Source organism: Chiloscyllium punctatum, chromosome 43 (genome assembly GCF_047496795.1).
Source record: "Chiloscyllium punctatum isolate Juve2018m chromosome 43, sChiPun1.3, whole genome shotgun sequence".
Classification (NCBI taxonomy): domain Eukaryota; kingdom Metazoa; phylum Chordata; class Chondrichthyes; order Orectolobiformes; family Hemiscylliidae; genus Chiloscyllium; species Chiloscyllium punctatum.
In genome coordinates, this window is record NC_092781.1 from 34,579,051 (window position 1) to 34,593,669 (window position 14,619).

Here is a 14,619-nt window from a genome sequence, read left to right on the forward strand (position 1 = left end):
AGAAAAGGCCGAGAACTCTCAACCTATCCTCGTACGACCTACACTCCATTCCAGGCAACATTCTGGTAAATCTTCTCTGCACCCTCTCCAAAGCTTCCACATCTTTCCTAAAGTGAGGCGACCAGAACTGCACACAGTACTCCAAATGTGGCCTAACCAAAGTCCTGTACAGCTGCAACATCACCTCACGACTCTTGAATTCAATCCCTCTGCTAATGAACGATAATACTCCATAGGCCTTCTTACAAACTCTATCCACCTGAGTGGCAACCTTCAAAGATCTATGTACATAGACCCCAAGATCCCTCTGTTCCTCCACCTGACCAAGAACCCTACCATTAACCCTGTATTCCGCATTCTTATTTGTTCTTCCAAAATGGACAACTTCACACTTGGCAGGGTTGAACTCCATCTGCCACTCCTCAGCCCAGCTCTGCATCATATCTAAGTCCCTCTGCAGCCGACAACAGCCCTCCTCACTGTCCACAACTCCACCTATCTTCGTATCATCTGCAAATTTACTGACCCACCCTTCGACTCCCTCATCTAAGTCATTAATAAAAATTACAAACAGCAGAGGACCCAGAACTGATCCCTGCGGAACTCCACTTGTAACTGGACTCCATGCTGAATATTTACCATCTACTACCACTCTCTGACTTCGACCGGTTAGCCAGTTTTCTATCCAATTGGCCAAATTTCCCTCTATCCCATGCCTCCTGACTTTCCGCATAAGCCTACCATGGGGAACCTTATCAAATGCCTTACTAAAATCCATGTACACTACATCCACTGCTCTACCCTCATCCACATGCTTGGTCACCTCCTCGAAGAATTCAATAAGACTTGTAAGGCAAGACCTACCCTTCACAAATCCGTGCTGGCTGTCCCTAATCAAGCAGTGCCGTTCCAGATACTCGTAAATCCTATCCCTCAGTACCCTTTCCATTACTTTGCCTACCACAGAAGTAAGACTAACTGGCCTGTAATTCCCGGGGTTATCCCTATTCCCTTTTTTGAACAGGGGCACAACATTCGCTACTCTCCAGTCCCCTGGTACCACCCCCGTTGCCAGTGAAGACGAGAAGATCATTGCCAACGGTACTGCAATTTCCTCTCTTGCTTCCCACATAATCCTAGGATATATCCCGTCAGGCCCGGGGGACTTGTCTATCCTCAAGTTGTTCCATCCACATAAATGGGAATGAGGTTGAGAGAATGGAAAATGTCAAATTTCCTAGATTGACCAAAATGGACAAACTTTCCGGAAAATACCATGTGTTTGTGCCGTTCAAAAATATACAACAATGCCTCTTCTTCCTCAGAGAGCTCAGGAATTTTGAGCCCATACTGTGTGGGCCGGAAGGCCTGGTATGACAACTGCGAAGCTCAGTATCATAACAAACTACAGAAGGTTATGTGCGCAGCCCAGACCATCATGTAATCGAATGCTCTATCTATGAACTCTACTTACACATCTCGCTACCACGAAACGGCAGGCAACATCATCAAGGACCTACCTCACCACAGTAATGTTCTCCTTACATGCATTCCGTCAGGTAGAAGATACTGAAGCTTGAACACATCCAGCAGCAGGTGCAGGAACAGCTTTTCCCCAGCTGTGATTAGACGGTTATGAGACTTTCTAGCGCAAATCATACTGATCTTGCTGACATTGAATTTGCCTTGTGACCACTCTCTGCAATGTACCATTTGTCCAAGTCTTTTTTGATCTCTTCATCCTCGCATACTATCATGCGCCTCTATTGCTCATAAACAAATAGTTTCACTGTTGTTCGTGACACGTGACTATACATAAATCAAATCAAATCCGAACCCAGGCACAGCGATATTCACAGATTCTGTGTAATTCTGAGAAACCTGAACAAACATTTAGACTAAGACCATTAGTGTGAGACTGTGTGCCAAATGAATGTAGATGCAAACTTGCTATCGTTTTTAGATCAATATGATTTAATGTGGTTATATTTCTGTCAACACTAGGGTCAATGTCCTTCTTCCTGGGCTTTCAGTGCAACTGGTGGCATCGAAGGACAGTGGGCAAAAAAACATGGAAACCTGGTTTCGCTCAGTGAACAGAATCTGATTGATTGTAACTTTGGAGGTGCTGGATGCGATGATAGAACCGCATTGCATGGCTTTGATCAAGTGATTCAATTTGGAGGCATCAACTCTGTTGAAACTTACCCTTACACAGGAAAGGTAAATCCCCAAGACTTCTAGTAAGATTGTGGTGGAGTCGGGGTTCATTCTCATTTCGTTTTATTTCATTTCATCGGTCCTGTCTGCGTTCACTTGTAAGTTTTCTTGGAGTTTATTTTAATTACCTCTTGGTGAAGAGCAGCCAAAACTGTGAGTGTGTCGAGCAGCATGGACTCACAACGGAGATCGCCGAGAGAATTTGAGTTCCTGATGGCTCCTGTCCTGACGATAATTCATGTCTGCTCAGGCGGTGATGAGTCTAAATCCCTGGCAGTGTCCATATCCAGTACAGTTTCGTGCAGGCAGCAGATGAGCTCTGTTTTTGTTCATGGCAATATCTGTATCTATCATAGATTCACAAAATTAGCTGTGCAGGTGAGTCTGGGATTTTGGCAGCATCTGCATCCAGCACAGATTCATGGAGGTTGGGTGCAAGTGGGTCAGTTTGCTGTCAGTGTCTGTATCCAGCAGAGGTTCATGGAGGCAAAGCGGAGGTGAGTTTTGTTTCCTATCAGTATCTGTATCCAGCTCAGATTCATGGAGGCAGCAAAGGTGGGTTTGGTTTCCTGACATTACTGCATCCATCATAGATTAATTGAGGAAGAGTGAAGATTAGTTTGGGTTCTGTCAGTATCGCTGTCCAGCGCAAATTCATGGAGAGAGGGGAAAGGTGTTTTCGGGTTCCTGTCATGATCTGTATCCAGCACAGATTCATGGAGATTAGGAGAACGTGAGTTTGGGTTCCTGTCAGTGCAGGTCTCCATCACAGATTCATGGAGGTAGCAATGCAGCTTAGGCCCAGTACAAGATCCGGCAGCAACTGCAGTGACTGCATTAATAAGCGATATCTAAAGCAGCCTCGTGGTAACAACAGAATCGTGTTTGGACCAATGTCATGCCCAGCAGCATCAGTGCCATCTACTTTGCTGATGTCCATCAAGACCTCCTTGTGACCAAGGCATCAGCGGAGTCAAGATGCTGCCAAAGATTGGGCGACTTTCATTCCGACGGTGATAGAGAAGGGGACACATGCCTGACCAGCATGTCCATGATGGAGCACTTAGCAAGGACGATATAATCTTTCCGCACTCCAAGTCATCTCAACCTTATCTTGGAATGCTCTCCTACATCTTGACACAACACCTCGCACAATATGTCTGAGGAGTTAAGAGTACTTCCATTTCTGTGAATTAATGCTCACCATTCCCACAGTTCAAAGATGTGGAGGTTGGGGGATTGTCTATTTTAAGCTAACTATAGTGCACATGGAATTATAGGTTAGGTGTGTAAGCCCTGGGAGACGCAGTGTTGCAGGATACGGTAGGGCCGAATGGGCACTTTCGACATTCTGTGGATTCTCTGATACTTGGATGTGACGTTCAGCTGAATCAACGGAGCATTCAGCATGTTCTGTCCTTCAGACGGGGACGTGCACCATCCACTACAACAGTTAACATCCTAACACAGCGATGGACAGATCTGAAGAGTCAGGAATAAAGGTAACTATTTTAGTCTGTCTGCTTCTCCCATGTACCCCATTGGGCTGGTCAGTCACTCTAATATAAGCTGCAATTTTACATGAAAAGGAACAACTTACGTTTGGAGTGTGAGAGATAAGAAGTTATAAACGTTTGATGAGAAATCTTCGAATTGTGTGCTCATGTCATTGGGAGGTCTGTGTGTAAATATGGTCCTTTGTTAAGAGAGGTGTTTACTCTTTAGGAATGTCATTTACCGTGCAACTTGCTGGGTTGACATTTGGCATATTGTGGTGTAATTAAGAAACTTGGCGTGAATCGATACTCAGAAGACTTTTTTGCGTAATTTGCTTTACGGTTGATGTTGTTCTTCCAGAAGCCGTTGTTGTCTTTCTACACATCACAATTGTCCCAAGTATTGGATTTGATTGGGATCAGCCTCTTGCCTGCAAATCCCAGCTCTTTGTCTCAATGCCACACAGCTTCACCTTGTTTTTCAGTTCACTCTTCAAGCCCTTACCCCAGCTCTTCCACACTCTCATGTCTGGACTCATTGTAGACAACTTGTGCGTTATTATCCAGGACAGCTGTCGCTTTTGTTTTGGCTTTCTGCCAACACTGTTTAATTGTTCCTGAGGCCACACAGACTTTAAGTTCATTGTCTGCCCATCCACTCTGCTCTCCAAATTCCAGCGTTTCATTGGCCAAATAAACAAGTGAACGAAAGAAACACTCTCTTCATATGACAGGCATACATGATATGGTGACTGGGCATCACTCTAAACTAAACCTATTCTCTGGTTATGTTTTATGGAGGTGATGGCTCTCACTCACTGGCTGGCAAGTCAACATTAACAGAGTCTCCTCTTTTCATGAAGCCCCAGTGTACGTATTGTCACTCGGGCACTGAGATGGAAAAGAGAAGGGCTTTGCACAAATGACATCGCCAAGGAGTTGTCATTACCAGTCAGAGGCCAGTGGCCCTGCTCAACAGGAAAACAGTAACATTGCGTACAACAGCAACCTGAGGGCTGGTATTGATCTTGGGTAACAGACCAACAGTAAGTGATTGAGTGAGAGGAGTGGAGGTGACGATCAAAACACAGCTTTGTGTAGCAGTGTGTTTGGCTGGGGTGCGGTGTGGTGCAGTAAAGTCACATATCAGCAGGTGTAACCTTCCTCAACTGGTACTTGATATTTCCAGACCCCTAAATCTACAAGCAATTCTGAACACACTTTCATGTCGCTGTCCTCTCATGTTGAGCACCTAACTCACCGCTGAATGAATTATATTGGCATTGGGATCAGAACTGCTCAGTATTATAAATCGCCAATTTGGCAGCCTCAGTTTGAACTCCAGCACGAATACTCGGCTTGTGATTCATTATACCTTTAGTCTCTAATTTACACTCCACATTTGGGGAAACGACATGATCTCAAGAGTTAAAGTGAGGATGACACCCCTTTCCATTAAGGCATGACGTGACATCAAGGAGCCCAAGAAAATCTGTAGTGAATGGGAATGGTTAGAAAACGTTTCTGTAATTGTAATTATATCGAACACACTGGAATGGTTTTGCAGTTATTTGATGTCTTTCTGCTCAGGACATGTCGATCGGAGTTCCTCAGTGTAGCCTTCTTGGTAAAGCCATCTTCAGCTGCTTCATCACTGGCCTTCTATCCAAAAGGTACGCAGGGGGAATATCTACACGATTGTCAGCACCATTTGAATTTATCATATTTTGAAGAAATCTGTCCAATGCGGCAAAGTGTGGACAATATCTCCACTTGCGAAGATAAATGACAAATAACATTCTCACCAGACAAGTACCAGGCAATGACATAATCCAACATGGGAGAGAATTTAACCATTACTGAATCGCACACTATCAATATCTCTGAAGCCTTTCCATCAACTAAACAAAAGACAAAGATGTGGTGAAATACTTCCACTTCCCTGGATGACTGCAGCTCCGACAACAAAGAAAGAAACAGTTATTTTATTGGTTGCCTCCTAAGACATTGGAAAGATTGGGTAGTAGATCTTGGAAACTTGCAGATATAACAGAATTTGCTGATAAGGGTGATTTGAAATTCCCCAATATTAATTGGAAAATCCGTGGTGCATATTATCTGGATGGAGATGATTTTGTTAGGTGTTTCCAGGAAGTATTCCTGACGCAATAAGTAGATATGACGACTGGGGTGGCCATATTAGATTTGGTGTGAAGCAATTCGCCAGGCCAGGTGCCAGATAACTCAGCGGCAGAGCATTTTGGTGACAGAGAACATAAATGCCTCAAATTTGAGGTCGCCACGGGGAGGAATAGAAACTGACTTAATGAGAGGAAATTTAATCTGGGGACGGGATGTTTTACTGCTCTTAGACAGGAGCTGTGGAGTGTAAATTAGGAATAATTGCTTTACGGAAATGCACAACAGAAATGTGGAGCATTTTGTTTGCTACGTTGAATAACTTTGTCCCAATGAGACCGGTGTGGAATTGTAAAGGGAAGGAGCCCTGGATGACAAGAGCAGAAGAGGATCTGGCGCATATTTTGAAGATTACAGGGTCGAAAGGAAAGAACTCAAAAATGGACTGAGGAAAACTGGTTGTGGGCATGAGAAAGCCCTGGCGGGAAGGATTTGAAAAAATCCAAATGTTTTGCACACGTTCATTTGGAATAAGAGAATGATCTGAGAGAGCATAAGCTGGATCTAAGCCAGTGGAGGGAACTTAAGCACTGAGCATGGCGAGGTAGAGAAGAAGCAAAATGAGTTTTTTTGCTATTGTATTCATGAGACAGAGGGAGCTTGATGTTGGGGACAATACTGGGGAAGAGCTTAATAGGCTTGAGCAGATTGATATTGAGAATGTGGATTTGGTGGAAATTCTGGAAAGCGTGAGTATGATTAAATCTCGAGGGCCAGATCAGATCAAAACATTTCCTACGAGAAGTGAGGAATTAGGTTGCTGCACCTCTGTCAATGATCTTTGAATCCAAACTCTCCATAGTAGTTCTTCATGTTTGGAGGGAGGCATATATTGTACTTCTCTTCAGGGAAGTAAATAGGGAAAAAACCTGGAAATTATTGTATGGTCGGTTTACGTCTGTGGTCAGCAAGGTACTGAAAAATGTTCGCAGATATAGGATTTTGGATTGTTTGGATAAAGATTTTAGTTTAAGGAATGTTGTTTTTATGTAAATGGCTTGGATAAAGAAGTGGAAGGTAACCAGAGACGTTTACCCAGGAAAAAGGCTGCCAGGAAAGGTCATACGTTTATGGCCATTGGAGAAAGCAAAGGGAAGATATCAGAGGTAGGTTATTTCCACAAAGAGGTTTTGCTGCGTGGACTGCACTGCTAGCTTTGTTAGTAAAGTTAGAAACATTAAGAATATTTAAGCGACCGGTGGTCAAGCTCATGCACGGCAGCAATTGGAGAGGTATGTATTTAGGTTGACCTTAGATTAAGATAAATATTTGGCACAACATTGGGGTCTGAAGGGCCTGCAATGTGCTGCACTGATCAGTGTTCTATGTTTGGACGCTGAGTCGGTTTGACACCATCCAGGACATTCACTCCATTTGTCTGGCATCACAGCCACAAATATTAATTCCCTCCAATATCATCACAAAGTGATAGCAGTATGTACAATCCACAAGCTACAGATGTGAAGTTGATTGATGGACTGTAGACAGAACCTTCCAAACCGAAGGCCACTTCCGCCAAGGAGGGGAGTAGGTACAGTTACCACCACTCTCTGCAACATCCCCTCAAATCACTCACCATCCCGGCTCAGAAATTTATTGTCATTCCGTCACCGACTTTGGGTCAAAAGCCTTGAACTCCCTCTCGAACAGAATAGTACCGATCAAAAATTCTGCAAATGTTCTGGAAGGCAACTCATCACACCTTCTCCAAGCCAAGTTTGAATGAACGCTGACACAGTCTGCCACAACTACATTTTAAGCCATCATGAAATTAAATCTGGGTGTATGTGGCAATTCATCCTGCTACACACACACACACACACCCATTTCAATATCACTCCCAGTATCAATCTCACCCCAGAGTGGGCATCATGTTCTGCCCTGTGTCCTGAAACTGAAGGAACTGCAACATTGTTGAGAAGTAATTGAAAATTATTGACCAGAATCTTTACTCCATCAGAGAGTAGCAAAGTCACCACATTTATAATTGTCCAATTTTCGTTTAAACACGGGCATTGAGACCATACTTTAAACTATCAATATATTCCATCATTTCCATCATCCAAGAATTTACAGAGAGGCCGAGGGGTGCAGGTGTATAATTCACTGGAAGTGGAGCCGAGGATAGATAGTATGGTGAAGGAGGCATTTGGCATAATTACCTTTATTGTTCATTTTAAAACTTTAAAACATTGATACAGGTATTGGGACGTCATATTGCAGCTGTACAGGACATTTGCGAGGCCACTTTTGTAAAACTGTACACGCGTTTGTTTGCTCTGTTAAAGGGGGGATGCTGTTGACATTCACAGGATGCAGAAAATATAGACAAGGTGTTTGCTCGGATTGGGTTACAGTTATCGGGAGAGACTGAATAGGCTGTGGCTTTTCTCCAAGCGGAGGAACAGAGGCTGAGTGGTGACATTATCAAGGTCTATAAAATCATGAAATACATGAATCGAATAAAGAGCAGAATGCTTTAGCCATGGGATCGGAGTCCAAACGTGGAGAGCAGAGCCTTAAAATGAAAGGGGAAATATTTGAATAGGCACTGAGACTAAGACTAATTAATCGTAATCCAATGACTCGAATGATGTCATTATTGACGGTTTGGGAAACGTTTATCTGCATGTGAAGAATTTAATTCACTACTGTATGATCACAAGTTTCAGATGAGTCGACCGAAAACTGTGAAGAGCCTCAACTCTTTCTAATGTTGTTTCGGTATGAGCTAACGAGATGGTGAGCTTGATTGGGATATTGAGTTGTCAAGGCAAAGTACATTTTTTTTATTTTCTCACATTTCAAGTCGTTTCTAATACCATTGCTTGGTCTCAGTGTAGAATGTTTCGAATACATTGAGCAATAAACATGAAGTTTGACACAAGAAAACCCTAAAAATGATCTGAGTTGTAACTGTCTCGCGCCGAGTTTCATGTATGTATGGAAAGACCTCCCTGAAGCAGTGGCGGAGGCTGGTACAATTACAAAATTAAAAAGGTACGGAGATGGGTATATGGATTGGAAGTGTTCAGGGCCAAGTGGTCGCGAATGGGAGTACAAAACGTCAGGATATGTGACCGGCGTGGACGAGTTAGAACAAACAATTTGTTTTCGTGCTAAGTCACGCAAAATGTGCCTTTTTCGAAACAAACAGTGAACAAATATTGCACAGATTTGGGAAAATAAATTGGCTGCCAAAGTCGGAATGCAGAAACGAGTCAAGCAAAGAAAAAATTACTTTATTCTGATCTTAATGAGTATTCCTTTTGAACATTTTATTTAAAACTTAGCATGGAGACGACTGCAGATTTAAACCAGATAAAATTGCTGCTAAAATCACTGGCTGCAAATGGGTTTCTCGAGGCGAGGCAGCATTGGAACAAGCAGTGAGAGAGATAGGACCGATGTCTGTTGTGATTAATGCAAGTCTGAAATCCTTTCAACATTATAAAGGAGGTAAGTCGCAGAGCACTGGATGATGTCTTTGAATCAGATTATCGACTGTTCAAGAAAAGGTATTAGAAATCATAAATCTACAGACACATTTACTGTCCCTATTTTGGTATTAATATTAGTGCAAAGTTTACCATGGACCATGATCCTTACCCGTGTTCCTACCTACACTACCCCCGTGTTACATGCCGTATAGTACTGTCAGATATCATCGAGTTAAAGCTCGATCATACCACAAACTGAGCTCAGGAATGGTAATGAGAAATGGACCTGCTCCATTCGGTGTGATGCAAATAGCTCAAAACGTTGGGCGATAGCTATGAGAACAGACAGTGAGGTGTAACTGTCCTGATGTGCTGCTGAGTGCCTGCACATGTCAGCGTTTTATTAATTGTAAACTGAAGACGCTACACGCACTGTATCTGGATTAAGAGGAAGGGCGAGACCTTCGACTTGAAATCTCTTGGCCTCCTGCTGAAAGTCCTTTACTCTCTGCTCCAGCTCTTCTGTCAGCAGATGTATCTATTCTGTTCTTGATCTCCTCTCGTGTGGCAACTCGAGATGACTTTCAAAGACGGTGGTCTGAATTGGTAGATCGACGCCTGCACATGCTCCTTGTTTTGATGATACAGGTCGTCCCCCTGTGCAGGACCATTCCCTATTGACTCCATCAACATTTCAAATCACAAAGCACTTCTACTGTACAACCCACAATTGGAGACAAACCCGAAAAATACTGAATGCAGAGTGGAGCTCCTTCATTACCCCAGGTGTAGGATTTTGTAAGTTGTCAGAATGTGTTAACACACATGGCAGCAAACTGATATTTCACACGGTCAGATACCATGGTCAGTGTCTTCTACTAATGTCTGGTAAATTATTTCCACTCTGAAAATAATCTCAGCACGATACTATATCAATCATTGATATAAAAACAACAACAAAAATTATATAAAATGGAAGAATGTAATCAAGGTCAGACCTTCAATTGGAAAACAGATAGTCTGTGATTGGGTGCAACAAGGAAGTTAAATAAGAAAAGGGATGGTGGTCCAGTGCAAGCAGGAATGGACAGGAGACAATTATAGCAAGTAAAGAAATGTATGCAATAAGTTTCAGGGCCTGACGGAGTGTTATTTAAAAAAGAGAGATCTCGGGCCCGCATGCATAGTTCCATGATTTTGGAGTCACACGGAAACAGGGTAGTGCAAGCAGCATTCGTCAGTGCATTGAGTATATGCTTTGCGTTGATATGTTCCAGCTGTAAAAGACATAGGTAAGGCTAGTTTTAGAATTTTATATTAATCTGGACTTTCTGCTATAAGAAAGATTTTGTTAAATTTGAAAGGATCCAGAAAATATTTACAAGGACTTAGCAAGGGATGAAGTATTTGAGGGATAGAGTGAGGCTGAATAGAACCTAGATTAGAGTTTTGCTGGAGAAGCAGAGCAGGTCAGGCAGCATTTGAGGATGAGGAAAATCGAGTTTCGGACAAAAGCCCTTCCTGATGAAGGACTTGTGCCGGAAAACTCGATTTTCCCGCTCCTCAGATGCTGCCTGACCTGCTGTGCATTTCTAGCGTAAGTCTAATCTGGACTCTGATCTCCAGCATCTGCAGTCCTCACTTTCGCCCGAGGCTGAGAAGGCTGCAGCCTTGTTTGCTGGTACGACAGAGACTGAAGGGTGAGCTTATGGAGGTTCATGAACGATAATGGGTATGGGACGAATAAAGAGGAGGAGAGTCCAAAGCTAGAGACCGTACGTTTAAGGTGAGAAGGAAAAGATTTAAACGTTAACTAAGGAGCAATGTTTTCACACAGAGCATGGTACGTGTCTGGAATGAAATACCAGAGGAAGTGGTGGAGAGTGATACAAATACAACATTAGAAAAGGCATCTGGATGGGGAGATGTATAGGAATGGTTTACAGGGATATTGGCCAAGTGCTGAAAAATAGGACTAGATTGCTTGAGGATATGTGCTCAGCATGGACTATTTCGATCGACCAGATCGAAGCATTTCTACGCGACAAAGGTCTATGACTCTGAAGGATGTGCCGAGAGGAAGTGAGAATGGCGGAGGCGATGTCATTGGGAAACATTGATTAAAGTCAACAGATGTAATGGTGCAGAGTGAGGACGATCAATTTGAAGAAAGTTAGTACAAACAGACATGTCAGTATTCATTAATCAAAGCTAAATTAAGACTAATTAAATGTTTCACAGATAAACCATTTAATATGTGTCTCCTTACAGGAGTTTACTATGATGAAAATTGCAATGGATATGTAACCGATGAAGTGCTGGTGGTTGGTTTTGGAATTGAGGATGGAATGAAGTATTGGCTGGTTAAAAACAGGTCCGTACTCTTTGAAATAACAAACACCTGATCACAGACGGAGAAGGGACAGTGGCATGGAATGAATTTCCTGTCTCTTTGCTGCAACCTGTGTATCTGTTCAGCGAGCACGTTACTCTGTGTTTATCTGGAAGTGAATGCTTAATGGTTGTGCTGTCTGAGATGATATCTAAAACTATGTCTGAGCAAGGTGTCCCATCATCAAGAAACGCTGCACTTACAAGTGCACGTTTCTTGACTGAAGTATTGCTTCATACAGAGGCAGGCATCAGAGTGTCATTATTCCTGAATCACAATCATTTTTTAAACTTACCAGTACAAAATAAAAACATACTGTTAAAATTAACAGCTATGCACAACAAAAAGCAATTTACTGGGGAAATGGGCGGCAAAGTCAGATCCCAAACCCAACTGTCCAACCTGTTCACAGGGAAGCAAGGACAAAGTTCGAATCACTTGTCACGAGAGCACTGATGGGATCAGATTAACAGCCCCAATTCTGGTATATAAAACACAGAACTTTACAGCCCAGTACATGCCTTTTAACGCTCGATGCTGCGCCGACCTGTGGAATCAATCTGAAGCCCATGTAACAAACACTATTCCATTCTCGTACATATGCCTGGTCAATGACCATTTAAATATTCTGAAATGTGGCAATACCTCGACTGTTGCAGGCAGAGTTCCAAGCCCCTACAACAATCTGAGGAAAGAAACTACCACTGACACCTGTCCAATATCTATCTCTGTTGATTTTAAAGCCCTCCTGCCAGCCATCGCCATTCAAGGAAAAAAAAGCCTCTCACGATCCAACCTATCAAATATTTTCATTAACTTATGTGTCTCAATTAATTCACCTCTCAAACTTTTTCCAAACGCAAACAGCCTTAACTCCCTCAGCTTTTCCTTTTACTATCTCCCTCCATTACTGGCGATTTCCCAGTAAATCTCATCTGAACCCGTTCCAAAGCATGCACATTCTTCCTGTAATATGGTTACCAAAACTGTGCATATTACCCAGAAAGTGGTTGCAACAGAGTTTAGTACGGCTTGAAGCATGACCTCCTGTTTCTGAAACTGAATCCCCTTAACAATCAAAGCTAACACGCCAAATGCCTTCCCAATAACGCGATCAATCTGGGAGGCAACATTCAAACATCGATATACCTCGACACCGAGATCTCTGTGCTCATCTACACAAGCACGAATCTGAACATTCGCCCATTACATTTGATTCCTTCCAAACTGAATGACCTCACACTTTACCGTGTTAAACTGCATTTGCCACCTTTCGTCATAGCTCTGCAGCTTATCTACTTATCTCTGCAATCCATACATCCTTAGTAACTGTCCACAACTCTAACGAACGTAATTTCATCCGCATATTAATCCACCATCCTTCTGTGCTCTCATTCAGTTCATTTCTATAAAAATCAACGAACAAAAGTGGATCCTAAAACTGATCCTTGCGGTACAATATTAATAACTGAACTGTAGAATGAATATTTTCCATCAACTATCACCGTCTGTCTCCTTTCAGCGATTGATTCTATGAGGCGTCGCTGGCTGCTGTTATTACAATCACGGCAGTCATATTTGGAAGAAGCAGTCACATCTCCAGGTCCAGACTGGATACAAAATTTTTGATTAAATAAGTCCTGTGGTTCGGGTGAATATACACACACACACAGACACACACAGACACACACACACACACACACACACACACACACACACACAGACACCTACACACATTTCTACATGATTTCCCAGAATTCACAGAAGAAACAGTATGTGGGTAGCTTATAAAAAATACACATTGTTGTTTAATAAGGTAGACAGTATTACAATGTAATGGGTGCTGGAATAGTTTGGTAAAGCTGGAAATGTGATTTGGGCAGGGTAACCGGATATGGAACAAATTTTAAGGCCGAAGTATCCTTGCAGTTTAGGAGACACTGGATAACCTGTGCCCAAATCAACTCATGCTCTGCATAGACTCGATCCAGTGGCAGGGAATCTCCAAACGATGATGGTAAAAAAAAACTGAGAAAATCTCATCTTCCATAAGGCAAGAAGGAAATCTCCAAGAGGCCATATTTCAAGCTCTCACTCGTCCCGATTCACTTTCCCCTTCATATCTACTACAGCTGCAGACCTATCCCTGATATTGATCTCACCTCACGTCATTTTAAATGTTGTAGTGAGTCCATACGTACTGTACAGATCAGCAATTGATGCAAAAGGAAACAATTGTCTCTTTCCAGCCTGATGCAAATTATTCTTTCCAACTCATTATCTAGCTCAGTAATTCCAGAATTCAGTCCCTAAAATAATTCCAATTGTATACCAGAGTTAAATCAGCTGCTTATCCAAACATGTCCCTTTTATCAGCGTTTTGATTCTAACACCAATCGAATTCCTTATTTTCCAGCTGGGGAACAGACTGGGGTGAAGACGGGTACATCAAAATTGCTAAGGATAGAGGTAATCACTGTGGAATAGCCAGTGTTGTGCGGTACCCTGTCGTGTAACGAGCCAACTGATAAGACAGAGCTTCATCAATCCCAGCTGAATGAAAACCCGGACCATTTCTGATATTGCTGACTCATTCAAGGACATTGTTTTAATTGTCTGCTGCAAATTTAAAAAGTGAAATAATAACGATTTTTGCACATTTCTATCACTTCATATAAAACCAATGGCATTGTCTGATTGATACATATAGCCACTGTAAATGATAGAATAAATAAATTCTCCAGCTTGTAGAAGACAATAATCTGCATGTACTGCTGATGACCAACAATATAATAAAGGCTGCCAGCAATCATTTTCAGAGCTTGTTTGTTCCAAAGGAATGTATTTAGCTTTGTGCCTAATGAATTGTGTT

At 42.5% G+C, this 14,619-nt stretch overlaps 1 protein-coding gene across 2 annotated transcripts in view; it reads left to right on the top strand.

Moving 5' to 3' along the window:
* LOC140466516 (procathepsin L-like) overlaps positions 1 to 14,322 on the top strand; it is a 32,686-nt gene extending 18,364 nt beyond the window's left edge. For both annotated transcript variants that reach the window (XM_072561993.1, XM_072561994.1), the window contains 4 exons: positions 2,005 to 2,223; positions 9,209 to 9,374; positions 11,627 to 11,729; positions 14,164 to 14,322. In XM_072561993.1, coding sequence (XP_072418094.1) covers positions 2,005 to 2,223; positions 9,209 to 9,374; positions 11,627 to 11,729; positions 14,164 to 14,263 — 588 coding nt within the window. In that variant the 3' untranslated portion in view covers positions 14,264 to 14,322. The remainder of the gene's footprint in view (positions 1 to 2,004; positions 2,224 to 9,208; positions 9,375 to 11,626; positions 11,730 to 14,163) is intronic.
* The last annotated feature ends 297 nt before the right edge of the window (positions 14,323 to 14,619 follow it).